Here is a 27814-nt window from a genome sequence, read left to right as displayed (position 1 = left end):
ACGGTCGCTAAAATGTGCATTTATCTTAAACAAATCCTCTATTTTTTGGCTTCCCTAATCTGGAACAACTAACACACTCACGCACACCCACACCCACACACACACACACACACACACACACACACACACACACACACACACATTATTTAGTCTCCAGTATGCACCACACTTCATTGTGTCTCCTAACTCAAGCAGAAGAGACAGAAATGACTCAGTATGAAGCATCACTCCTACACACACACACACGCACACACACACACAAACATATTCATAAAGTTCAGCAAACAGTCACCAGGTGGGGGCAGTGTCGGGCCCCAGGATGGGGGAGCGTAGCAGCCAAACTGGCCCTCAGCACACACAATCACACTCCTCTCCTCTCAACAGGAAGCAATATGAGGGGTTATCACACACACACATCTGACAGGAATTCAGATTGCAGATACTGTACACACACAGGGGAAGACACACAGGCGGGGAAGTCCAGGGCACACACACACACTCACACACACACACACACACACACACAGACGCAGACATACATGCAGTAAAAATGAAAGCTCATTATATTGAAATTAAATTTGAAATCAGATCTGGAATCAGCTTCTGTTCATGTGCACACATCCGCTGTGTGTGTTGTTGTTGTCTAACTGACTCCTGACCAGCGCTGCCTCTCTGTCTGCCGTCCTGTTGGTTGTCTCGTGTGCAGGCAGAGAGCTGTGGCTCAACGCTCGCTGCGTGACGGTGGACTATGACACCTTGGATCCTCTGGTTAGACGAGATTCATATCAAGACACGTCTTCTGCTGAGACAGGTGAGGTGTATTTAATGTTTGCCATCTGGAGTTATGGCTCTTTCTGTTTCTTTCACTTTCTTTTGCTGTTGTTTTGAAGTCATGTGAAGTCTCTGGTTTACTTATTAGACAGGATTTAAGAGGAAAACCGTTTATGTGAAGACTCACTGGGAGATAAATAAACTTGTCTGCTCTGATATAAAGACGACCTTTCGATGTCTTTGTCCGAGACATTTACAGAAAACTAGATCCCCAATCCCCTGCTGAAATCAAAATCAAGTCTTACCTCCTTAACAACAAATAATATGCACTTTAAAATATTGTTTCTTCAATACATATAAAGATTTTATAATGTAGTGTAACAGGCCTCATTGATGCACAATATGCAAATAGTTTAGCAGACTTGCTATGCTGTACAACTCTAATCCATCACAATGAGGATCAAGTTTAATAGAAGAATTTGTTTTAATTATATTTTTCTTTTCTTTGACATTTTTTTCTGTCGCCATCTTCATTTTTTGGAACCATACATGACCGCATTCGGATGAGAGGTGGCTACGCATTGGCCACTGTGGTATTGGCTTGAAATATACTTTCGCTTTATCATCCATTAACCTCTTGATGGCACCATAATTTGCAAAATTAACTTCATGCTGTGTTAAAGAAGACTTGAGACCATAAATTCAAGGGAGAAGTAGCATAATTTTCCCAACTGATTTCACACAATCAAACTTCTTTTTGCAACAGTGGAGTCTCTCCCTGCTGGCCATAAGAAAGAAGCAGGTTTAAAGTAATAATCTCAAACTGTTTCATGTTAATAGATGTCTGTTCAAGTCTCTATCTATTGCCGAATGAGGTAACACAATGGTGACTGAGCCGATGGCCCACTGAGGAAAGCCTTTGCATTTGCAGTATTACAGACTGACTGTCTGTGACGACATTCGTGGAAAAAATCACAAGCAGCGCCCAGTTAGTGACGCGTTTTCCATCAGCCAGCAGTGGTTGGTCTGCCAGAGAGGGTAGGCGGAGCTAAGCGGCTGCTTTTCCGCTCTCTGCGAGTGTTGCGAGTAAACAGTAATCTACTATGGCTGAACAAACAAAGAAAAGATGGATGACTACAGATACAACTTCAACAAGAAGTGAAAATCCAAAGAAGAAGAAACAAACTCGACGTTCAGATGAAGCAAACAGTCTGAAAAGGAAAGCGACCGTCAGCCAGGAAAATCAAGAGTTACAACCGGAGCCAACCGCGGACGTCACACATGCAGCACTGTCTGGATATCTGGGAAGCGTGCTCCTGCAATTACAGTTTATCGTTTATATGTGCCGCCAAAGAGAACGAAACTGAGTGGCACTTCTGCATTGGCTACACTTTAGAATCCAGAGGTTATGTCCTATTCTTATATTCAGTCTGTGAGATGTCACAGTTAACAACTAGTTAATTAAGAAAGTGGAACATCTCGGGGTCGTTAGATGGTGGGGAACAGAAAGAGAGCTAAAAGGAGACTCTGAGAAGAAATCATGTTGCTCTGTGTTTGCTGGATGTGGAAGTAGGCAGCTAACATGTCCGCTATGACAACTTTGACCTGTTACTCTCCTACGCACCTATTTTGAAACATGAAGCATTTTTCTACAGCCATAACAACTTTAAAAGATTATTTGCCAAAGTTGTGCGTGTTTTTAAGCTTGTTGTCGAGTTTTTCTGCCCCCAAGTGGCCAAAAAACATCAGCAAATGTATCTCTAGCTGCTGTTCAGACGTTGCATCCCTCCGTGGGCGCAGAGTGAGTCCCTCAGAAGCTCTGTTTGGACTCGAGCCTTCGCTGTGGTCAGTTCTGTGGGTAATCGTCTGGTCATCAGAGTGACAGCTTACAACTGCTGCGGTCTCAAAGGCCTCTTTCACGTTCCTGGGAATGGGTGTAACAACAATCGTCCACAGCAGAGCCGTGTATTTGGAGGCAGCCTGTTTTTCAAAGGAGTTTCCATTTAGTTAGAAAAACAGAAAAACAGAAAAACACACATCCAGACGGCCGAAACAATCACTTAAAGCGGCGGCTGAGGTTTCAGTTCCAGCTGTTTTATGCTGTTGCTAAATCTGCTCTGCCTGCCATGTAATTTAGACGGACCGATCATCGGGGCAGAAAAGCAGAAAAGTGGCATGTAAACGCACACATACACACAAAGCACACACATGGCCATTACGTCTAACCGCCGGCACACACGCATGCACATGAGCGTAATGAGGGTGCCAGCCAGTTAGCAACACAGCCAGGAGCAAGAATGTTGTTTTCAACCACAGGTGGTTCTACTTTACCCTCCCTCCCCCACTGTCTCCCCCCTCTATCACTCCATCTCCCCTCATTTTCTCCTCTTCCTCTTTATCTTGTCTGCCGTTTTCTAGCTGCTGCGTGTTGCTTTCAGGTTCAAGTTGCAGGTTGCAATTTGTCCAACAAGTCCCCATCCCCCTTCTGCACACAAGTCTCTCCAGAGCCCGCCCCCATGTTTACATTCCCCTCACCATATTTGGCCGGCTCAAGGTCCTTTTCTTCCTCTTTCTTTAAAGTGTGAGTTGCACAAACTCTTCCACCGGCGTGTGTGTTTTCTTGCACGCAGTCTAGTGAATGATCGACTCTCCAGCCTCCTTTAACTGCTTTCCTCTTAGACATAAAAATGCACGAGCGCGCACACTCTCTCTCTCTCTCTCTCTCTCCTACCTGTGTGAGCGGGGACACAGGATGCAGGGGGGGGAGGAAAGGAAAGAGGAGGGAGGGATGGCTAGTTTCACAGTGACGGTGAAGGCGGGGATTCAGAGTGCAGGGTCGGAGCAGGCGAGGAAGAAGTGACATGAGAGAGGGGAATGAGAGAGTAGGAGGAGGAGGTGGTGGGGGGGACACAGGGGGGGCTGTTAGCACCTTAAAAGAAAGAATGTTCTTTGCTTGTCTTCCTGTGGCAGCTTGAGAGACAGAGGGGACGACAGCCCGCGGAGGAAACTTCAACTGAGTCTTTTTAGCCGTGTTTCCTTCAGCCTGTCTCCTCATCCTTTTTCATTCTGTCCTCGTCTTCCTCTCTCTCCTTTCAGCTGTTCATCTGTTTCTCTTTTCCTCTCTCTGTGACTCCGAAGGGAGGCTTCAGCAACAAGCACTTCCATCCTGTTTCTGGTCCGCTGTGGGAACAGTGAAAGTAAGCTGCTTTCTTGGTACGCTGTCTCGTTTTGCTTTAACAGTATTGTGAAAGTTGTACAGAGTGTTTATCAGTGTGTGAATGTGCTGCCGCCCCGTGCATCTGTGTGCATCTGTGTGTGAGAGACCTAACAGACCAGCTGTGAGGGTTTACCATGCATGTCTGGTATTTGAGTTTTATTGCCTCTCTGGACTTAAGAGGCTGTGCTCATACAGCTCTGGTATGCACTGTATGTATCGTTGCTGCCACTGTACGCGGCAGCTTTATCTTATCTACATGTAACAAACTTTATCAGACAAGGTTATAATACCTCAGGGGTGCAACTTTAGATTATGTCTATGAAACGATTGATTGTTTGGAGCACGAAATGACTGAAATTCTGACTGCTTTAAAGTCTAAAACCTAAAGAGATTGAGTTTACCATCACATGTGACAAGAAAAGCAGCAAATTCTCAACATTTTGAAGCTAGAAAAAGTTATTTTTGGGGCTATACGTTGAATTATTTGGTCACCAAAATGTCTTTAAACTTTTGTCTTTAAGCTTAAAAACTCAAAGATGTTCAGATTACTATTAAGTATGAAACAAGCCGAGAATCCAAAGAATAATGAAGCGAGAAAAAGGACATTTTAAGCGTTTTTCTTTGAAACAAAAGTCTCAAACGACACATTTATTTTCCAAAAACAGCACTTAAATTATCAAGTTACATTTCAAAACTTAAACATTGTACGAAAAGGAGAAAATTCTTAAAATAATAAGGCAAGGGAAAAAAATATCAGTTATCAAAGTTGCAGATTAATTCTCTGTAATTCGACTCATTCAGCTCTTGAAATCTGCCCTCTTGTTGCTGCAGACAGTTAAAGTATAACAACCTGCGTGCCTGCTGCATGTGAGTGAGCGTGTGAGTGTTGTGTGCAATCATCTCCATCTGACCTCAGGTACACTGCGCCTGTGACAGACACGTCCTTTGCGTGTGACGCACACACACATGCAGAAGTTACACACGTATGCATCCGTCAGCCCGCACAAAAGGGGCTCTGTGTTATCTACATGGAGTGTGTCTGGAGCGATGGCTGCGCTCCAACAGGTGGTGTGTGTGTGTGTGTGTGTGTGTGTGTGTGCGTCATAGTGAATCATATAAAGTAGTGGTGCAGGTACGGAGTCATCCTGCATGTGGAAAGAGTTTAATACACGGGTTTAAGATCTACTTTTAGGTAGAATTTTACAGTTAATTTTTTCATCAGGTGTTAATAAATATGTAGTAATGCTCCTCGACATCACCTGCAGTCACACTTTGTCAATCTTATTCCTCTAAGGCTACACACGCTGCCGTTAAGCTCTGATAGGTGTAAATGCTGCACTTATTTTGAGAAAAATAAATAACTTACATGAGAGCTGAGAAAGTTAGTTAATAAAATATGAATATTCTGCACAGTTATTTTTTTTTTTATGACGGGAAAAAGATTATTTTTATGTTTGCATTTCGAGAACACTTCCGTTTGATTTTTTTCCTTCACTACACTTTTTTCCTTCCATCTCAACTCGACTTAAAAATCCTCTCCTCTCATAATCAATATTTATTTTCCCTGCATTAAAATCACAACGATGTGACATTTATTTTGGGTTTGCGTCAAACAAACATGATTTCTTACATCTGGAGAACAGGACTAGAAGACCAGGGCGTCTCTGCTGCACCACAGTACTTCCTTTATAATGCTGTTTTATAACATTTAATCTTTATCAAAATGTTCTACAAGTTTGCATTTCTCCATATTGTTATTTTTATACTATTCTGATTGAATGTGCAGCCCTTATTTAAAAATGTCACCAAGGGCCCTGTGACAGTTTGAGTTATTATTAATGAATTAAACAATTAGATAATAACATAATCGTTAGTTGCAGCCCATATTTGTGTCTGATGTACGAATGAAAATGGTTATACTAGTCTCATAAAAGATGCTAGACGAAGATCAGGCAGAAAAGGAAAGTGCTGCAAAACAAAATTGTATGAATACTTTCACATTTGTGTGCTTGTGTGCTTTAAGAAAGACCCCACTGGCCCCGCCTTTGCAGGTTTTTGTTCACATATAAACCTCACACTGACCACAGTGATTCTGTCCTCACAGCTCCACTTTCTGTCCTGGATCCTGGAGGTGGCAGTTTGTATTCCAGAGTGAGGAAGAAGAGCAGTGAGGAAGGAGCGTCGTTCGCCCTGAGCTGCCGTGAGCGCGCTCCGTCTGCCAGCAGCGACTCGGGCCTGTCGGTCGCCTCTCAGGGCCGCACCGGAGCCCCACAGAGGAGAGGGGCTGCAGGGGAGAAGAGCACCCAGGCGGGGAAGCTGTTCCCTGGGCTGGACTTTGAGATCGCTCAGCCTCTTCTGGAGGTCATGACTGAGTTCGCTGTGGCCGGTGGAAGAGGGGAGGGGGAGCTGGCTGGAGATGAGTCTGGACTGGGGCACACCATCAACGGAGAGGCTTCGTCCAGCGAGAGGGAGACGGATATATTAGATGATGAGGATGAAGCAGACAGTGGAGCTGCTCCTCCTTTAGAGATGCCGAGCTCCGGCAGCATGTGCTCCCTCTCCTCCGATAACCTTCCTGAAACTCACACTGAGTACTCCACACACTCCTGGGTCCGGCAGCAGCAGATGGTGGATGCTGCTGCTGGCTCCTACCTTGCTCCTGACACACCTCCTCGAGGAGTCAGCAGCAGGGCAGCGATGCAGAGAGGGCCGGTGGACGAGGATGTCGCACAGCACACAGATGTCACACAGCCTGTGAACACTACACACACTTCTTCAAGCCAAGACGATGATTTGGAGGCATTAACGACTGATGTTGACGAGTCCATAGAGCAGCTGAACCAGCTGATTTTGGATTTGGATCCCACTTTTGTTCCTGTTCCGACCCGCTGTGCTCCCCTGTCCCGCTCCGCCTCTCTACAGACCAACGGCCTCAGCCACAAGGGGAATACACACCTGTCAGGTAAGACCACCTAACAGACATGACACAAATGATCATCACACCATAGAATACTTTCAAGATTTATTTCTTTGAGTGAGATGTATTGCCATTACATTTGGAACAGACACTCATTGTCCTCAGAGGATGAAGCCTACTGACTTTTCTTTCTGCGCTACGAAGACGCCATGAAATAGAAGGTTGTTTGTTTTGAGTGCCATGAACTTTGGAACACACAATCCTCTGCTCTGGTTTATGACCAAATACCTAAGAAAATGAAAGCCATAAAGCAAGGGCCATTCAATTACCTGTGTAAAGGTGTATTGACCAGTAAAGCTTCAGCCAACGAAACAGTACTTGGGTTAAACACAGACGTAATAAAGAACTACATCAAATAAAATCTCAAAAGATATGGTTTTTATAGTGGCGGACAAGGGCAATCGCGCTGCAACGGTTTCCATCAGAAACAGGCTGCAAATACAGAAACGATGCAAATCAAAAACAGTCACACCGAGAAAACATGCAAAAGAAAAACACTGCAAATCCAGTCAACACAACGGCAGTGCTCCAGGCCTGTGGCGGGTAGGGCTGTCACTTTTCAATCGGAATTCGATATCTCGTTTGAACCTGGTGAAATAGTTTCGAACTGTAATGATGTGATCAAATTCAAAATGGAAGCAAAGCAGAAAACGCCTGCCCACGAACAAATGAGTAATCTGCTTTCCAAAGTCCCAGAATGCATCACGTTCAAAGTAGCGTGCCTTGTATTCCAACAGGTGGCGATAACACGTTGCGTGCTACAAAGTAATGGAGGAAACTAACGAGCCAAGCCGTTTTTGAACTTTCCTGCTTCAGCGTCCCGACTGTAGATAGGAAGCACAGGGGAGACTTATTGTTGTTCTGCTTTAGGGGCTAACTCCCGTCACTTTAATACGCCAGCAGCAAGCAGGACACGGGAGCACAGCCTGAGTCTTGAGGCGTCGTAGGCTTTATTGTGCACAAAGAAGCGTATGTATGTATGTATGTATGTACCCAATATATAGTGTACATATTGTACCGTTGAATTTATTCTAACTTGATTTTGTTGAAAAGTGACAGCCCTAGGGGACGCTCGGTTTATCAGCTAAGAGCAAGAGTGTGAGTGTTGCTTCCCTTGGCTATGGATCTATGTTAGCCGTGCAGCTAGCGGTGCTGTGAGCTGAGTCTGCCCGTAACCAAAGTTTTATGCTAAAAATATTAGGAATGAAAGTATAAAAAAACACAAGTCATAATAAATAGGAACCAAAAGTTACTCTTATGAGGCACTACATTGGTATGGATTGAGTTGATTGTTTGCTAAGTTGTGTTATAGTCTTGCACACAATTGAAAAAGGCCCAAATCTGATTTTTCTGTGCTGTTAACACCACAAATAAAGCAAACATTGTCCATATCGTTTATTGTAGTGGCTGCAGATGTGTAAGAGGCAAACATTACAAAATCTCAGCTCTTAAAACAAACAGTTTCTGAACTGTTGGATCTAAAGCACGAGTTAAAATACATTTATTTTGTGCAGTTGGATCGTTTACCTTCATTAATAAAGCACGCACAGTACCAGTATTAACTCAGCACAGCACAGCACTCTTGACATTAAACAGTCCACTGTGAAGTCATGACTCTCCGAAATGCCACACTAAAGAAAATACAGGTGTGCCAACAGGCTGGCTGCAGATGAAGCCTTGAGGTCAGACTCGTTATAGCGTGGAGCTCAGTTCAGCCTGCACACACAGAGAAGCGTTTATAACTCAGACTGCAGACTGAGGTGCTGCCTGATTGTGGAAATCTCCACCTGAGAGAGGAATACATCTGCGTTAGTTACAGAAGGTGTGTTTGTTAGCGTGCACAGTGTTTGCTGAAGGGGTGGAAGCATTTAGTTTAACAGGTAGAGATGTAAGCATGTGTAAAACCAGAACGGACACAATGATGTGTTTACCCTCCGATCGGTCTTATTTTAAATGGAAATATACCAACAGGTTAGATAAGTCAGACGCAGCAGTCTGAGCTCGCACCACAGAGACACTCAGGATGAAGTGATGTCATCCAAACGTAATCCACTGACATCATTACTGAACATTTAGCTCTGCAAGCAGCTGAACGGGATTAAATGAGTTACATCTCATCAGACATGATTCAGTCAGGGATCTCAGACTCTGTGAAAAGGAAAGCTTTCTGAAAGAGCAGATTTAGATCTTGAATCCACTTTTAAACTTCTGATTAATCAAGAAAAGAAAGTTCAAATCCTAATAAGTCTACGAGCTGATGTTTGATTGGCCCCGTCAGATACGTCTGGTCCCCCTCCTCCTGGTCAGACAGATTCCAACAAGCCTCGTTCAGGTCGGGCCAATCAACACTGTTAATCTAATATTCTGGTGTTTTAGTAAACAGCAAAGATGGCTGCTGTTGATGGTGAACAGTCTGAATCCTCCATCGAGTATTAAACAAACTGTGTGGTAGTTTACGGCAGGGACACAAATGTTTGCTATTAAACTAGAACTGTCTTACTAGACGTCATATGACTTGTGAAGTAGCTACCTAGCCTAGCTCCCTAATGCTATGCTACACATTTCGTTGCTCTAATTAGTGATAGCATCCAGAGGCATTTTCGTCTTTGCCTTTTATTAACGCTTCTTTGAAATTGCATAAAGCACATTTAAATTTGTCAATGGAGCCAGTCAATCACAGGGCGGACACACAGAGACAGACAACCTTTCACGCTCACATTCACACCTACGGGCAATTTAGAGTCACCAAGAGTCACCAATGAACCTAACGAGCATGTCTTTGGACTGCGGGAGGAAGCCGGAGTACCTGGAGGGAACCGATGCATGCACGGGGAGAACATGCAAACTCTGGGATTCTAACCAGGAACCTTGTAGCTGTGAGGCAACAGCTCTAACCACTGCAGCACCGTGCAGCCCAGACCCATATCAATACTGGAACATTTGTGTATTGGGAATAATAGTGGAAAATGTGTGTGCAAGTAAAAGGTTAAGTGTTTATGTTCTGCACGCCACAGGACTGATGTTTGACTCTTGAACTGCTATGACTTCAAACGGAGTGACGTGTAAAAAGGAGGAAGAGTTACCTTTGATCAGTCAGACAAATAAATACTCTGTGGACTTAAAATACAAAGTTTCGGACTTGAGAACTTTTCTCCAACCTTTAAAACTTGGACTCTCCCATCGATGCTGCCTGTTTTCCTGAGCGGAGTGTCTCAGCGTTGCTTCTTCTTCACTGTTTCTTCTCACCTGATGACAGATTTACTCCCTCTCACATCCACTGGGACTCACTCAGGAGGAAGAGGCACATTTCTGCTGCGACCTCCGTCCCTGATTCATTTTCTGTAGGGTCATAGGTGCCCGAGTGATGTCATCACTTCCCAGCTTTTTGCATACGGAGCAGCTGCTCCTTCAAAGCTAACCTCGGAGGGCCCTGACGGTTTACGTGGGAGCTCCTGACAGGCAAACGCTGACGAGGAAAGGCCGTGACAGCCCCTGAATCACGTCTGTCAGGCCCTCTGCTGTGATTATCGGCGACCCACGGCCATGTGCAACACAGGGTTACATTATGGCTGACATTTAACCTTTGACCCCGCCTTTTGTAGGCCGACAGGTCAATGGGAGGTCTTGTGGTTCTTGTCCTGATGGTGGAATCTGAGCTCAGGAAACGGAGCGTGTTTGTATGAATACATGTAGGTCAGCGAGTTTGTCAGGTGGCTGATTTTACCTGAGGGCATATTTGCAGCAGAAACACTATTTCACTGCTTAGCTCCTCTCGCTGTGTGTGTGTGTGTGTGTGTGTGTGTGTGTGTGTGTGTGTGTGTGTTTCTACCGTGTGTATCCGAGGCGATGTTTTGAGGCAGGACTTTGTAAGCGATCAGGAATGCTTTTGAAGTTCGACACAACACTTTGCTCTCCTGTGTGTTTGCATCATGCTCCCCTCCTCCCTCTCATCGTCTCTCAGTTGCCCTGTGTGAAAGAGAAAAGCCCCCCTCCCTAATACAGTGTGTATCAAGTGATACTGTAGAAAAAACGTGTGTGTGTGTGTGTGTGTGTGTGTGTGTGTGTGTGCCCCCCTCAGCAGGCCCTCTGGTGTGGCAGAGTAACTGGATTAGTTTCACTCGGACTGACTCGGCCTTTCATGTGATTCTGAGATGATGGATGCTCACAGTGAAAGCTGAGCGCACAATGTTCCACACTGATGAGTGTGGTCCCATATGAGGTGAATCTCTACCTCGCAAACTGGTTTGTGTGTTTTATTGTGGTTTGTTTGTGGTTTAAGTCGCTAAAAGACTGCAGATGAAAAAGACAAGATTGCTCTGGCTTTGTTAAAGAACAGAAAATGTCTCTTTTTTAATATCACATCATATCAGCACTAATTTGAGGTTCCTGTGCGTAAATATAAACTCAGTCAGCCCAAGTCTAATAATCAACATTCAAGATTTTCATTTGTCATAATTTGTTACAACGGAGTATTAGAGGCCACGTTAAAGAAAAAAATCTGAGATTACAAGAAAAATGACTAAAATCTCGACTGATTTTCACGTCCGGATACTGAGAATGTGGTTCTGATTTGCCCAAAGATGAAGTATTTCATATTTGTGAAACCTATACTAAATATAAAGCTGTGTAATGTGCTTGCGCATTACTACGTGTTATACGGTGACACAGTCTGCATTTATTGATTTAAACCTAGGAGACTATGGCTGTGTTCGAACTGCCGCACTACATACTATATACTACGTGTATATACTACATACTGCGTTCGATGGTAGTCTGCAGTATGGAGGAGCTTTTCAAATTCATTTTGCAGTATGCTACGTCAGGCGGAAGTAAACAATAACCGCCGCTTCTTTAGCTACAGCGCCCCCTTCTGCTGGAATGCTACTGCTGTCCGTCTTTTCAACTGCCGTGTGACGTTGCAGCGCTTTGCATTGTGGGATACAGTAGGCGAGGTAGACTGGTCCGATGCATACTGGAGATTTTCTCAGAATCAGTACGACATCCGGTTATTTTTGGCACACTGCACATTTTGCTTTTGTTTGCATACTACATTTACATATAGGTATAGTTTGGCATTCAACGAAACGATTCAACGATGAATCATCGAAACTGCTTTAATCTGCGAGGTGACTGTCTCTGAACATGGGTAACCAGGCTTGCACTCTGTTGCTGGTAAAGGTGAAGGTATTAAGAAACCCAGCAGGTTGACTGAGAAGTTTAAGCATGTTTACTCTTTACTATTAAGACTTTTACTCATTTTTTTCCCATCACCCAGACTTTAGACCAACTGTTTTTTTTATGTGCTGCACGAATCATAAAAGTCGACACAAATTTAAATTGTGCAGAAATGAAATGATTGTCTGTCGTACAAGCTGAAGTGTTTCAACTTGAGCTAAACATACGCATCATACATGGAGGACACACTTATTGTGATCTTCACCAGGCACCCAGAGCCACACCTTCTCGGAAAGAGTATTTCCATTGGCTGCCAATGGCGAATATTTGCAGGGTTTCAAAATACCCCACACCTAATCAGTTCACTCATGGTGCAAGTAAACAAGCTAGCAAGGCGGGCAAGAAGTAGCCCCATGACGCCTTTGGGTGTTTGGTGATCCCACAAGAGTTTCCCACTTCATGCTGAATTTGAGCTTAAACATGACCCTTCTTCACATCCTTAAAAACTGTGTTCAAAATCTCAGAAAGCAGCTTTTTAAATGTAAAACATCTCACACGTCTCCACCTTCACTGACAGCCAAGACAAATATTCACATCTGAACCTGCTTGAACTGGTAGCTAACGTTATGTGACAGAGGCAGTTAAAGTGATGGAAGAGGGGATTTACCCCAACAACTTAACGTGAAACTCTGTTCTTACGTTTTTAAAAGCCTGATGTCCATGAGAGGCTGAACATCGGGGGCATGGTGTACAGGCTTTAGTTACAGCGTTGGTTGCAACATGGTTGTCTTTGGCTGCGAGCGAGATCCTGCAGATGTTATCAGTAATAATGAGAGCAGAGTCGGTGTATAGCAGCTGTAATGATGAGGGGAATAGTGAATATAAATTACTTAGAGTTGATTTAGTGCGCAGTCAATCTATAAAAATCAGTCCCTTCAGGAAGTTGTGATTCAGACACTCCTTGCAACTTTTCTGCGACCTTTTAAAGATGAAGAAATTAACTTGTTATTTTTCACGCCTGTATTAATCAAAACAAACTGCTGGAGCAAAAACTTAAAACTAAAAGACGTGGGCTTGAGACAAAAGGAAGTCTGGAAACACACTGACTGATTGTTCCAACACATGTTTGTCCCCCGCGTTGTTCCACCATCTGCTCTGCTGGAGTCTGCCTCACTCACACAGTCTGACGATGGGAGCGGCGCACGGCAGATAAACCTGCTGATAGACGCTTTTGTTGGAGACAAACAGGCTAAACATGAACCTCAGTCACCACCTGAGTCAGCATCTGGCCATAATATTGTGTCAGAGCCGTTTAATGTTGCTTTTGTTGTTGACTAGACAAAACAGTTTGTCTCATTTGATTTTATGGAGAACATGACAAGTTTGATTCTTCGGTTGATTTCAGATCAGAATCTGTCTGACCGTCTGCTTCTTCTTCTCTGCCTCCCACGCGCCTCCCCTCCCCCCTCCCTTTATCTCTCTCTCCTCCCGATCAGGTTGGAGGCAGCAGCAGCAGCAGGTCAGTGATGTGGTGGACTACGCGGTTCTCCACAGTCCACGATGGAGAGGAGGTGGTGCTTCTCAGAGCTTCAGAGGCTCTCCGGGCTACAGCTCCTCCTTCTCACCGCCTCAGGTAAACACAGTTTCCTTCATTCACTTCACCTGACAAACACGTGAATAACAATAGAAACATGAAAAGTAAACTTATACAACATATTCTGCTGCGAAATTCCATCTACTTTTGATTTACATATTTATTTTGAACATGTAAATAAAACAAAATAAATTATTAACTGGGCTGCACGGTGGTGCTTTGGTTAGCGCTGTCCCCTCACAGCGAGAAGGTTCATAGTTCTTCATCCTGGTTTGGACGTAACGGGCCTTTCTGTGTGTATGTTCTCCCCGTGCATGCGTGGGTTCTCTCGGGTATTCCGGCTTCCTCCCACAGTCCAAAGACATGCTCGTTAGCTTCATTGGTGACTCTAAATTGCCCGTCGGTGTGAATGTGAGCGTTAAAGGTTGTCTGTTTCTGTGTGTCAGCCCTGTGATTGACTGGCGGTCAGTCAAGGTGTAACCCCGCCTCTCGCCCAATAACAGCTGGGATTGGCTCCAGTCCCCCCGTGACCCTGAAAAGGATGAGTGTCATAGATAATGGCGGTAATACTAAACAAAAAGGTAGTGTAACGGCAAAACATAAAGCAAACTTTTGTATCTCTTTATCTGCATCTTTACGTAAATATTATTAGACACGTATTCTTTCCAGGTGACGCAAATCACACGAGTGTACAGATTCGTGTCTCTAAGGCCGTGTCCACACATACACAGGTATTTTTCAAAATGTAGCTTTTTTCTCAGCGTTTTGGCCTTTCGTCCACACAAACGCTGTTTTAGGTCACTGAAAACGGATCTTTTGTAAAACTCCGACCAAGGTAAAGACTGTTAGGAAGTCTGTTTCCACGGAGACGTGTAGACGAGGTTATCGCTGTTTCTGGCTCATGACGTCAGACTGTGTTATCTCCTTTGCGCCGACATTCCTTGCAAAATGACAAAAGCAGTGATGCTTCTAACCTGCTAACAGGACTTTTTACATGTATGTACAATTACTCGTCCACTATATCGAGGAACAGAGGCGTCAGGATGCACTACCTCCAGCAATAGATGTTTTTCAGACTTTTGATTGGCCGTGATTTTCTGTTTCTTCTTTGCATGACAGGGTTATATCGCTGTCTGTTGGCGTGGCATCATGACAGCGTTTCGATTTGATAACCGTGCTTGTGTGGACAGGTTTTTTCTTTTTTGAAAGGAGGTAGAAACTCAGACATGGCCTTATTCTCAAATTCTCACTGTTGCAGAGGTTGTGACCTGTCAATCACAAGTAGCCGCGCCCTAAAGCCTACCCTGCTTTACCGTCCTTTTTTACTTTAAATGGGAGCATAATTTACAAAATGAACATCATGCTGTATTTAAGAAGACTTAAAACTGGAGATTGAGACCATAAACTTATTAGGAAAATGTTTGCTGTGGTAATAAATCAGCTGATTAGTAGGTTCAGTGGAGTCGCCCCCTGCTGGTCAGTAGAAAGAGTACAGGCACTTTAAAGTGGGCTTCATTTCACGGGAGGCTTATTCAGTCTGTGAATTCAAAGAAACTATCGTGGTTTTCTTGTAACGTGAAGTGTTTGTTTGTTTCTCATGTTTGACTTGTTCTCGAGCTTGCGTCACGCAGGTCTTAAATCAGATTCATCGACCATGTTCACTGACTGCCTCTGACTCGAACTCAAAGCTGCGCGGCCTTGGGATTTAAGTGTTCCTTACAACAGCCCTGATCAGATTATACAACGTCATGTTGGCTTTTATGACCAGCAAAACTTTAATAATGTCTCATTACAGAAAAAGATAACACGCTGTTATCACTCTGAACTGAGTCAAAGTATCTCTGTGAAGATTAAGATTATGTAACTCTATTTACATCTTTCTGGATGTTTCTCTCCTCCCTCCTTCTCTCAGTCTCCTTTTTCTTTTTTCAAGCTCTCTGCTCTCGGCTGGGTGGCATGAATGGCCCGACTGTTTACCCCAAAACACAGGCTGTAGCCACACACAGATCACAAGACTGATGTCTGCTGGTGTGTGCGTGTGTGCGTGTGTGTGGGCTTGTTACCCCAAAGGAAAGAACACATTATTGGCTGTATTTCTTTTCTAACTTTTATTACTCTGTTCCTCTTTTCAAAGCATGGCCACCTCTACAAAACCAACAGCGTGGACCATCGAGGACACACAGACGGCTCTGACATCGTCCCTTCTACTCCGGCCTTCCCTGTGTCTCCTCCAACGCCGTACGGTGAGACAGATAGCGTCAGACGAACTCTTCTTGACGTGGGTGTGTTTGCATTTTTGGAATCTTATCAGCGTTTTCCTCCTTCTCTTCCCAGTGAAACATTTCCCGGAGTTTTCCCAGTTTCAGACAGGCGGGCAGTGGGAACAACACAACTGCACACAAGGTAACCCAAGAGTGTGTGTGGCCATTATAAATGTGTGTGCGCGCTTGAACCCAAACACTCAACTCCTGATTGTGGTCGTACAGGGTTGAAGAGGCGGTTGGAATGTCCTCCTGGCATTATACACCAAAAACACACACACACACATACAGTACATACACACACCTGGCCTGTGTTGCTATTGGCTGGATAAGTGGGCACTGCTCTTATTTTGGTGGGTCATGCCTGGCTGGAGGCAGACAGATGGCTGGTTTCTGGACTTTTGTGTTTTGTATTATTTTTAGGTTTGAGGTGAAACGTGTTCGGGGGGAGTTGATTAAATGGATTTGGAAATGCCGGACAGCTGATACTGGCTGCTCGGCTAATAATAGCTGGCGATAACAGAGGAAGAGACCACTGCTGACAGGATGTCCACTCACGTCCTGTTCTGGGAGGGGACAGGGGGAGAGGGGAGGGACATCCTGCCTGAGGAGATATGTACCACCTCACAGCTGCAGAAGGAATTTACTGTAGTGTCAAAAACATGCACGAGTGTCCATCAGCGGTTCTGCCTCATATCTGATCTTATGGTGGCGTTCATGTTCCTGTCGAAGTTGCAAAAGTTCTTAATTCATGCAAAAGACAAAACAATAAAACAAAAATATAACATATAAAGATGCTCAGGTGGCGTTCACATGAAGTGAGCTCTAATACTGCGACCTCAGCATCTTGTCATCCAAAAACAAAGTAATATTTATGATGACATTTTGCTCTGTGTTGCAGACAGATCAGCTCATTGTTGAAAGGGCAGGTCCGCCTGTTTATTGTAAACATGTTTGTCAGAACGGCGGCGGCAGGATGGAGGAGGCGCTGATGAAAGAATGATTATTACTTGTTTGCAGTGAAACACCTGATTCTTTCTCTCCGCTGGATGGACAGAAGAATTAACAAAGGGCGCTGAATATCTGCAGCTCACTCTTATTTTAGGAGGCAGACAAGAGCTTCCTGTTTCCCACGTTGAGCGCAGACGATCGTCCCGACAAATTGTTTCCCAGACTGAGCGGTCAGATTCCACTTTTAAATTATTTTTTATTTAATGTTTAGAGTCGTTACTGTAAGCACAATGTGACCCGAGGCTACAGTGATGTGGGGAGTGAAAACAACAGCAGTGCAATCAGTCAGCAGGCTGAACCCTGCAGCCGGAGCTCTCACAGCGTTATCACCAGGATAATCACACTGGGCATACTGGACTCCTGCCACGATGTGTGTGCTGGTAAATTAAGTTCCAGTTATTTATTTGATTATTGGGGATTGAAAAGTCTAAACATTTAAAAACTACATTTAGTTAAGTTATCTAGTTAGTTTAGTTGTGTGAAGTACAAACTCTGGAGGCTGTATTAGCGGTTATCTTAACCTAGCTAAGCATAAAGAGAGAAAGCAGGCAGACACAGCTAGCCTTTTGGATCCCTAGGCTAAGACATGTTTGTAAGTAAGGCTTCGAGGTGTTGTAAAACACTTTGTAATCATTCGGACAGAGCCAGGGTAGCTTTCAGTCTTCAAACCAAATGTGATGTGATAAAAAATATCTGGCATTTTAGGCTGCTAAATGCTCCACAGTGTTTACCAGCTAGCTGCTAAATTGGCCACAGTGTTTACCAGCTAGCTGGTAGCTAGCTAAATGTCTGTTTTGTTGTCTGCAGTGTGTTTATCAGTTTACTTTTGCTCAAGCTGTCTGGAAAAGATGGTTAATGAGAACTTTAAGAGTGAACAACGAAACAGCAAACTAAACTAAAACAATGAGATAAACGTTGCTAAAAACAGGCTGTAGAGTTGAAGAGAACTGCACAGATTAGTGATAACTGTCTGTTGGTTTGGCATTTAAAGAACTATAATTCTTTGTAAAGTAGCTCCTAACTTTGTTTTTCAATCAAATTTATTCCATTTAGACTTATAAACTGCTTTTCACTTGCATACTAACTAAATCAGAGCTCCCAGGACACAGCTATGCCACATGCTCTAAATGTCTAAGAGCTGTTGGGTGACAAACATGACCTTTTCAGAAGTCATCTTGTGTTGACCAATCACATTCGATTTACACACAATTTAATCGACAAAAACACTCAACGAATTAGTAAAAAGCTTTGAAATCTTTTAATGAAAAATCAGATAAAAGAAATCAACAAAATGACACATAAAATATCAAAGAACACATTGATGACATTCTTTGCATCCTTTCCATACTTCCATACCTTTGCAAAGTCATTGCCATGCATCAACCCAGGATGAACTCTCCTGCTGTCCCCGCACTTTTAGTACTTTAATTTCCTTGTGACGGAAAATCTCTGAAATGTTACGTAACACCGTTTCCTTTGTGTACTTGTGGCCAAATCAAAATAAACAGTAATATATATACAGAAGCTCTCCGCCAGCGGAAGCAGGATCCAGCCAGAGGAATGCAGATGTTGTTATGAGCCGAGGTTCAGCAGAGGCAGATGGTCCGTTGAGGAAGACACTTGACTGTCTGAACCACAGGGGTCAAAGGTCAGGAGAAAGTGTGGGGGAGGAGGACAGAGAGGGCAGGAGAAACCTCTCCTCCTCCTCCTCCCTCAGATGCTTGAATCTGTTGTCAGTGATGAGTGAAATGATGAAGTTTAAAGGGCTGTGGTCGATCAGGAACAGGTTTGCTGTGCAAAGAGAGGCTTCGTAGTTTAAATACCAACATTCTGTGGTCAACACAAGGCAGACGTAGTGATCCGACTGGTGGCTTTTATTATAACTAATTTATTTTTAGACAACAAATGTTACCAAAGTGCTGAGAGATTCTCTGCTGACATCAGCACCAGTATTATCTTCTAACTGCATCAGTGCTTAAATGCATCAGATGAGAAAATGAATACATCTTTCATATTTGTCTGCTTAATATTAAGTTATAGAGCCAGCAGCTGGTTAGCTTAGCCTAGCATAAAGCCTAGATTACTACCAATTACCTACCAATTACTATATGTGCTTTGGTTTTACACATCAAAAAATTGTACAAAACGTGGTAGTTAGTGAGCTTCAGATGGGCTGTCAAGCTGATTTTCTTTCAGATTAACTGAGTCAGGCTAGCTGTTTTTCCGTTACCAGTCTTTATGCTAAGCTAGGCTATGCTGACCAACTCCTTACTCCAGTTTCATATTCAGAAAAAGACAGATATTGTTATAGTTCTTTTGACTAAACATTTTCTGCAATAATAATAATAGTAATAATAAACATATTCTTCAATATAGCATCAAAAGATGGTTAGCTTAGCCTAGCATAAAGCCTGGAAACAGGAGGAAAGAGCTAGTTTGGCTAAAGGCGTCAAAATCCAAATAACATCACGTATGTGCTTTGGTTTTGGCTTTGCTTTGGGCTTTTGGAGGAACTAAATCCGTTACTGAGCCAGGTTAGCCGTTTCCCCCTGTTTCTAGTCCTTATGCTAAGCTAAGCTAACCAACTCCTTGAGATATTGGTATAGTGTGTGTGTATAAATATATTCCGCAAGAGACGGTCAGTACCACCCTTTTTGTCTGTTTAATGTGAAGCGCAACCCAGTAGCTGGTTAGCTTAGCCTAGCATGGCTAAGGTAATAAAATCTACCTCTCAGGTGCTTATGTGATTTGGTTTTACATCAAACAAACAACGTATGACGCGTTTATTGGAGAGCTTCAGAGGTACTGGCAGGAAGATGATATTGATGAAGAGATCGACGCTAGCTGTTTCCCCCGTCTTTCTGGTTTTTATGCTAAGCTAGGCTAATTATTTCCTAGGTCCACCTTAAAATTGAAATGATAGTGATATAGTTTGTGTGATTAAATGAATATCTCAGGGGATTAAAACTACCCAAGTATGGACTCCACACGAGGGTCTTTGAACTGATAAATGAGCGTCGCAGATGGACGGCGTTGATGTTCATTCCAGCTCATTTCCTGTGGCACAGAGGTTAAAATAAGGCATGCAACACATGTTTCCACTGAAACAAAAGTAAACTCAACACAATTCAATCAGGAGCTTTATGGTGTAATTTATGAAGTGCTAAGATTAGACACATGGCAGGAGACACAGCCAGTGTGTGTCTGCATGCCTTTGTCTCTGTGTTTGTGGCGAGCAGATGGTGGGAGTGGACACACATGCCCTGACAGAGAGGCCATAGAAACCCCAAGATCAACCCCCCCTCTCCCTGCTGACCACCACCACCACCTCCTCTCTCTGCTCCATAAAAGGCCACATATGACCTCTGACCTCACAGGAATCCATTCTGATTGGGGGAAAGTGCTCGCAGCGGCCCAGCAGGAACAATGCTCAGTGGTCAGTGAGAGGAAGAGGAGGGAGTGAGGGGGAATTCTCCACCTCTGGTCCCTCCCTCCATACAAACCCAGAAGTCGAGCGGTGTCACAACAAGCCAGGAACAAACGGGGAGCTTATTTTTCCATCTGGGGGACGAAAGGAATTGGGCATGGCGGTGAAACGATCCAGCCCCTGAAAAAAAGAAAAAGCGTCAGCGAGTCGGGCTCAGATTGCTCCTAGTAGTGAGAGAGAGAGGAGGAGATTGTGGTAGTGGGAGAGTTTCATTCAGGAGGCAGAGCAGAAAGAGATTTTGGAGCAGGAAGGTGAAGGAGTTATCCTAAAGTTTGGTGTAAACAGGAAACCGGCAGATAACGGGATACTCACACATCATGACTGCGTCTCTGGGTATGTACGTGCATGCACACACCTGCCAGAAAGTTTGAATGATCATTTTACATCTTTTCGTCTTGCATTCTTTCTCCTCCTCTCTCCAGACGTTTTCCTCTTTTCCTGCTCATTCTCTCTCTTGTTTATCCAGCATTATCTCTGCCTCCGTCCCTCCTGGGAATGCACACATGCACAGAAACACTTCCCCTCTCTCCTCCAGGCCGCTGGTATTTGCAAACAGCTCCTGGAATTTCAGACGTCTTTACTCTCCACCTTTCAGACTCTATCTCGCTGTCTTTTTGTGCATGAGTAAACGTTTGGTTGCTGACAGCAGCATCTGCAGCCCCTCTGACTTCCACACTTGGTGGTGCGATGAGATGGTTTGTTCCACTGCTGGGATCATGATCTCATCCTGTTAAAGGCTATTTTGGCCTCCATCGTGCAGTCATGGAGGGCTGATGTAGTGGTGGTTAACCGAGGGAGGCCGTTTCCCCCTCTTTCTGCACTACTGACCCGAGCTGAACCGAAAAACTCTTTGATGATTTGCGTTTTTGTCGGGGTGCTTATTTCCCCCGGAGATGTCATACACGATTAAACATCACCCCGCTTTGCCACAACTTTACTGGTTCCAAACTTTAACAGTAGTTTAATACAAAAGAAGCTAATTTTTACCACATGTCTTCAAACTAGAATAATGAAGAACAGCAATGAACGAACTGAATCTGTGTGTGAATTTAAACTCCTTAAACTTTAACCTTAAGTTTGCACAGAAGGCATGGTTTAGCAGGAAGCAATGATTCTGATGTTCTTTTAACCATTAAAGACATTTATAAAACAAACATTTCAAACATCCTCCAGTTTCAGTTGCTTCTCTTTGTCTTTGTAGGACAATAGCAACACTTTGGACTTCAGCAAACTTGGTAACAGTTCCTTATTTTCCAATAACTTTCCACAGAAATTACTTAAAAGGATTTAGTGGTACTAATGATGGCACGGTGTTCAATGCAAGTGCCAATAAATCTTAGGTTATCTTACACAGCAGGTCTTCCTGCAAGAATGTAAACTATGTCTAAAGCCAACAATTCAATACATGATTGAGAATTAAGTTTCATATAATTACTACCATGCTTCATAGGTTTTTCCTGAAAACTCCCCTGGAATTTATTATGAAATAATGAGGAGATCACAGACCAGATAACGGGAAGCAATGCCAAACTATGAAGGGTCTCAGCTCGCTCCTGCAGGCTGAAGATAAATTGCGTTTTAACCTCACGTTCAGGTACACAACTTGCTGCGTCCTGAACATACTTGTCTCTGCACTACACGTTACTGAAGGACACCTCTAGAGGGCGCATCAGAGAGCTCAGGCCGTATGCAACTACAGTATGTGCAGGATGTAAACTCTGCAGCCAGCTCAGGCGACTGGTGACCGGTGGACAGAACACACCGTCGGCATCGTCCCCGCTCCGTCTCTCAAACGTGTTCCTCCGTGCACGGTCGTAACGCTCCCGGACTCGTTTCCATTTAGTTTCGCAGGTTTCCACGGCGACTTCTAAAACAGAACTTATCTGTCTGCAGCTGTTTGACAGGCATGTTTGTCTCTGTGCAGCGGCAACGACACATCATACAGATGTGGATAATTGTGGACTTGGTCTGTCAGCTTGTCTTCAAACCCTCTGCCATTGTTGTCCCTGCTGCTGTGTTGATCCTGTCACATCCCCTCTGCCTCTACACTGCCCCTACTGTTCATGTGCAGACTGCAGCTTTCAGCCACGTAGCGTTCATTTTTGAGGATGTGCACAGCCGACGCTCCAAACAGACGCAGGGCAACAATCATGGCATTCGATGGTAGCATGTTATGGCTGCCTGTTAACACCTTACAAAGAGTTCAACAGTACTCCCTTTCTCCTTGTATATTGTAGACCAATACAGGGTTTGGGATTAATTATGAAAATGTTTGGCAGATTAGTCGATAATGAAACACATGCAGACCAAGACATGACAGAAATTTTTCTGATAGTTTTGAACTTACATGTTATTGAGGATCTGTTCTGAGACGCTGTACAGACGTCTGATGTGTGAGAAACATTTGACGTTGAAGGTCCGCGGGGAATTAAGGGCTAAAAGGCAGAAAATACAAACACCAAGGACGGAAAATGTTGACAACAGTGTGACAAGAGGCCAGCTCAGGGTGAAGAGAGCAGAATGGAAAAAAAGAAGGAAACAAGGATTTTGTTCCTCAGAGAATTAATCAACAAGTGGTCTGTGGTGTCATAACTGAAGCCCGAGTGAGATGTACCAGAACCTCAACTGTGCTATGGAGACATAATGACGTCTGGCCGACATTATAGCGTGCAATAACTTGGCAAGATACATGAAACTGCAGGAGGGAATATAGGATATGGGCCGGCTGAGAGCTGCAGTGGAGCAGAAAACAAAGTAGCACTGTGGTTTGCTCTTCCAGGTCTGTCCGATGAGATAAAGTATGAATGAAGAAGTAGGCCAATGAGATACCAGACAAAGCTTTGGGGAAACATGTTTACGGTTCTGGACAGTTATCAGTTAAGTGTTCCTCCAACCTGCTGAAACAACACAACAATTTCTCGATAAATCAGGGACGTTGGTGTTGATTCAGAAATTACTGGAGTAAAGTTTGACTTTGTTGGCTGGACTAGTTTGCATTTCTTTTGTCGTGCCAACACAGCGTTCTTACTATAATTAATAGGGAGGCTGTGTCCTATTGATGCAGTGCTATTTTAGGTCTGAAAATAGCCTGACAAATGAGGCTGAGATGAGGAGCTTTTTGGACCCTATCACGAGCGGACAGACAGATTCGTACTCGATATGCAGTTGTCCAGAGGAGACACTGAAACACACGAACAGTATGGCGATGTTGACAGTATCATTCCTCCGAGTGAGACGCAGGTTCAGAGAGTTTTCGATTTGTTTTGAAGCGCTGGAGGCAAAAATCAAGCAATGAGACGAATCTGATCTGAGTGTTGATGCTCAGACTCTTGATATGTTATCTCAATAAGCCTGGAAAAATTGGCCGCTATATCATCCCCTGACGACAGCTAACTGGTTCCAAGATTGTTTTCTCAGCAATGTTTTTCCCCTCAGTCAATCTGTGTGTGTTTCCCTTTGTCAGTCATGCAGCTACCGCTTATAGCCGATATTTGGATCTTTTTATTACATTATTTTACATATTAAGGATCTTTTAAGGGTTATTGACTAAAAAACGGCATGGGTGCACTTCAGGTTCAGCAGCCTGACAGCAGCTTAAAACACAACGGTGGTCAAGTTAAGGTAGAACTCAGAGTCGCACAGACAGAGTCGACTCACATTGTTGTCTGGACCAAAACTGGGCCACATTTTTTCCTGGCTTTGAAAACATCAAGGTTCCAAAAAGATGTTATTTCAGCAGCACTTCAGTGAACATATTTCACTGTGAAGCGGCTCCTAACTTCTCTTTAAAATATAGCTACTAAAATGCAGCCTGGATTCCTGAAAACTTTCACTTTTCAACCAGGTTTTTTCCAGTTTTACTTTGAGGATTGCAGACTTTGACGGTTGCTCATGAGGGTCATAAAACAGTCAAGAAAACAAAGCCAACATTTGTGGTCAAATATAAGATGCATGAAACTGAGCCCTTTGCATAAAGATCTTTCCATAGCAACAAGTTTGCAAGAGCTTCATGCAAAAGTGTGGTGTGTTATAACCCCCGACATGTTGTGGACTCACCAGGAGAACCACTTATGATCCGTGATTGCTTCCCCAGATGGGTAAAGTCTGAGGAATTTCACTTCGGCTCACAAACATGATCAAATATCTGCGACGTTCGTGCCTCCAGACCTCCTTAAAACATGACAAACATCAATATTCTGAACCTTTGGAAACTTCCACTCTGTAATGAAGGCATGGACTTTGAGCTCTGACAGCTGTTTATAAACTCATTATCAGAATACTTCAGACACCTATAAACACCTCCCCGCTGCCTGCCTTCTCCTCCACCTCCACCCTGTTCTCTCCCCTCCGCTTGTTTGCAGCATTGTTATCCTTCACTCCCTCCTCAGCTGGCTCGTATATTAGCCTCTTCTCCTCCTCTTCACCGAGTCGATAAAGCTATCCGTCCAAACACCCAGAGAGAGCAGAGGAATCTGATTTACAGACGACCGCCTACTAGCTTGTCCTCCTCTACGGAGAAACACTCAGGACTTCTGAATAGGAGGAGGAGGGAGGACACAGCGGGGTCTGAGGGTGATTGATTTTTACTGAAGAAGAGAGGGCAGGGGGAGTCAACTGATCACATTCTGATGCAGCACCAAGTGATACCAAGGAGAGAGCTGCGTGTCCCCCGGCCAACATCTCTGACTAACCATAGGAAATGATCACAAACTCTCAAGCCTCTTTAAGCTCTCCTCTTTAAGTTTTTGGTAGTAAAAACTGAGCCGATCCTTCTAGTGTCATTTTTTAAAGCTCCCCTTGTGTCAGTCAGTAAAGTCAGGTGACGTAGTACTGACAGCTACAATATGCCACATGTGGAGCAGGTAGTTATGGTTGGGTGGGTCCAACATCACACCCAAGAGACCGTGCTTTGACTCCCATTTCAACATGTTAACATGTTCCTGTGTGTTGTCTGGCAGCGCCCACTATCTCAATGTCAGAGCGCCTTTCACCAGCGCTTACTGTTGCTAGGTTACAAAAGTTGTCTGGCGGCACTTCCACTTCCCTTGGTAGTGATCGTTAAGTCTTTTTAAAAATGCTCTGTATGCTGAAAGATTCAATCTCAAAGATTTGGCGTAACCTTCCCAATTTAACCAGACGTCCACGGTTGGCTCCGGTTGTAACTCTTGATTTTCCTGGCTGACGGTCGCTTTCCTTTTCAGACTGTTTGCTTCATCTGAGCGTCGAGTTTGTTTCTTTTTCTTTGGATTTTCACTTCTTGTTGAAGTTGTATCTGTAGTCATCCATCTTTTCTTTGTTTGTTCAGCCATAGTAGATTACTGTTTACTCGCAAAACACGTGCAGAGAGCGGAAAAGCAGCCGCTTAGCTCCGCCTACCCTCTCTGGCAGACCAACCACTGCTGGCTGATGGAAAACGCGTCACTAACTGGGCGCCGCTTGTGATTTATTTTTTCTGCGATGTCGCCACAGACACCCAGTCTGTAATAGTACTATATACTGCAAATGCAAAGGCTTTCATCAGTGGGCCATAGGCTCAGTCACCATTGTGTTACCTCATTCAGCAATAGATAGAGACTTAACAGACATTTATTTAAATTTAAATCATGTCCAGGCAAAAGGATGAGCTTCACCTCCGTCATTGTTGTTGACAAAGTTGATATCTGAAGTCCCGCCTCTTCTTGATTTTGATTGGTTGGTAAGAGAGAAGTGAGATTGATGAGTTGAACTTTTTTCAGTTGAGAGCGCAGCGACAAAAATCAGCTGACACTGAGGGTGTTTTTGTGCTAAAAATGCTGAATTGCCTTGGTTTTGTAAATCGGCGCTGCCAGCACAACAAAAAAAACGCTGTTAGTGGACACAGGCCCTCAAATATAATGTTGCTTTTGAAGTCTCAAACTATCGACCTGTTCTGTTGTTAAGGTATGAAGACAGGTTTTATATTGACTTATCTGAAATAAACAATTTATCAGAAAACTTTTTATTAGTAGTTTGACCGTCTTGTTAAAAAAAATATCCTATCAAGAAAGGTCAGACAATTAGAGTCTTACATGAAGCCATGCAGTAAGTTAGCTGGTACATCAGACAGTAAAGGCTCTGCCTCTCAGAATAAAGGTTATTTTACTTCTAACTGAATGCCTGGCTTTTCAAGGCACAAATAAGACCATAATTTACCCTGGATCTTGTTTTTAAGTCTAATAATGTTTCTCCGTCCTCTCAGAGGGCCTCAGGATCACAGCAGGTGTCTTCCTCCTCATTGTGTTCCTGCTCTTTCACTCCCTCTTCCCTTCGTCCCCCTGAGACGCTGCAGCCTGTGATCGCTGTGAACAGCTGTAACGTGCCAGAGACCTTCAGACCTGTTAGCCTCAGCCTCTGTGTGTGTGCGTGTGTGTGTGTGTGTGTGTGTGTGTGTGTGTGTGTGTGTGTGTGTGTGTGTGTGTGTGCGCATACAAAGTGCCTGCACTCACATTCCTGTGGTCAGTAGGGAGTCTGCAAACCCACTGCTGTCCTGCATAGCTCCCTGTGCATCATTGTGTTGATGCGTGTGTGTGTGTGTGTGTGTGTGTGTGTGTGTAGGCTCTCCCGTCTGCTCAGCGAGTAAATGTTTGGATGCGTGAGCAGCAGGAATACAGAGGAGACGAGGAGAAGTGTTTCTTTGTCACAACAAAACACAGCAGCTCTTTAACTGCACACGATCCAGCTCTATGTGTTTCATCTGTCTGCTTCTTCTTTCCCTGGAGGTGCAGAAACAAGAGGAGAAATATCAGCTTTGTATTACCTCACTCTGGTTTTATTGATTAATGGGATTATCTCCGTACAAAGCATGAAGGTATGCACACATCGGCCTGAGCCATAAAACTGTCACTCTCTGGGAACAGGAGACAGTGTGTGTCTGACGGTGTGTGTATCTGTGTGTGTGTGTTTAGCGAGGCTATTGGCTGGTGGAGGCTGGCAGTCGTGCCCACATGGGTCCGTGCCATCTGGAATTGGTTTTGCACGGTCCGACCCAGACTGAAGAGGCTTTGTGCTCACTGGGAGCTGCACATGTGAGGAGGAAACAATCGACAGGACGACACTGTTTGAAAAACAAGAGGGGGAAGAGTCTGAATGATGATTGTTTGGATGGAAAACAATGGCTAGTTTAGATGCCGTTGTAAATTAGGTCAAATCAATCATTGATCCAGCAAAAGAAAAGTAAAAATACTTTTATTTCATATATAAATTGTATTTAAAGCAGCTTTTGGTAGTTTGTGACATGATGTCAAACTGGCACATTTAATTTGGTACTTTTGATTGCAGCACTACTTCTGGCACATCAACCGGC

At 44.0% G+C, this 27814-nt stretch overlaps 1 protein-coding gene across 2 annotated transcripts in view; it reads left to right on the top strand.

Moving 5' to 3' along the window:
* LOC138607492 (tensin-3-like) overlaps window positions 1-27814 on the top strand; it is a 50908-nt gene that overhangs the window by 11799 nt on the left and 11295 nt on the right. For both annotated transcript variants that reach the window (XM_069680114.1, XM_069680113.1), the window contains exons 12-16: window positions 707-811; window positions 6093-6950; window positions 13637-13773; window positions 15869-15977; window positions 16069-16137. In XM_069680114.1, coding sequence (XP_069536215.1) covers window positions 707-811; window positions 6093-6950; window positions 13637-13773; window positions 15869-15977; window positions 16069-16137 — 1278 coding nt within the window. The remainder of the gene's footprint in view (window positions 1-706; window positions 812-6092; window positions 6951-13636; window positions 13774-15868; window positions 15978-16068; window positions 16138-27814) is intronic.

This window comes from Semicossyphus pulcher, unplaced genomic scaffold, assembly GCF_022749685.1.
Source record: "Semicossyphus pulcher isolate SPU_LCO1_2020_fin unplaced genomic scaffold, fSemPul1.0.p SCAF_4, whole genome shotgun sequence".
NCBI lineage: Eukaryota > Metazoa > Chordata > Actinopteri > Labriformes > Labridae > Semicossyphus > Semicossyphus pulcher.
This window is presented reverse-complemented; position numbering and strand designations above follow the sequence as displayed.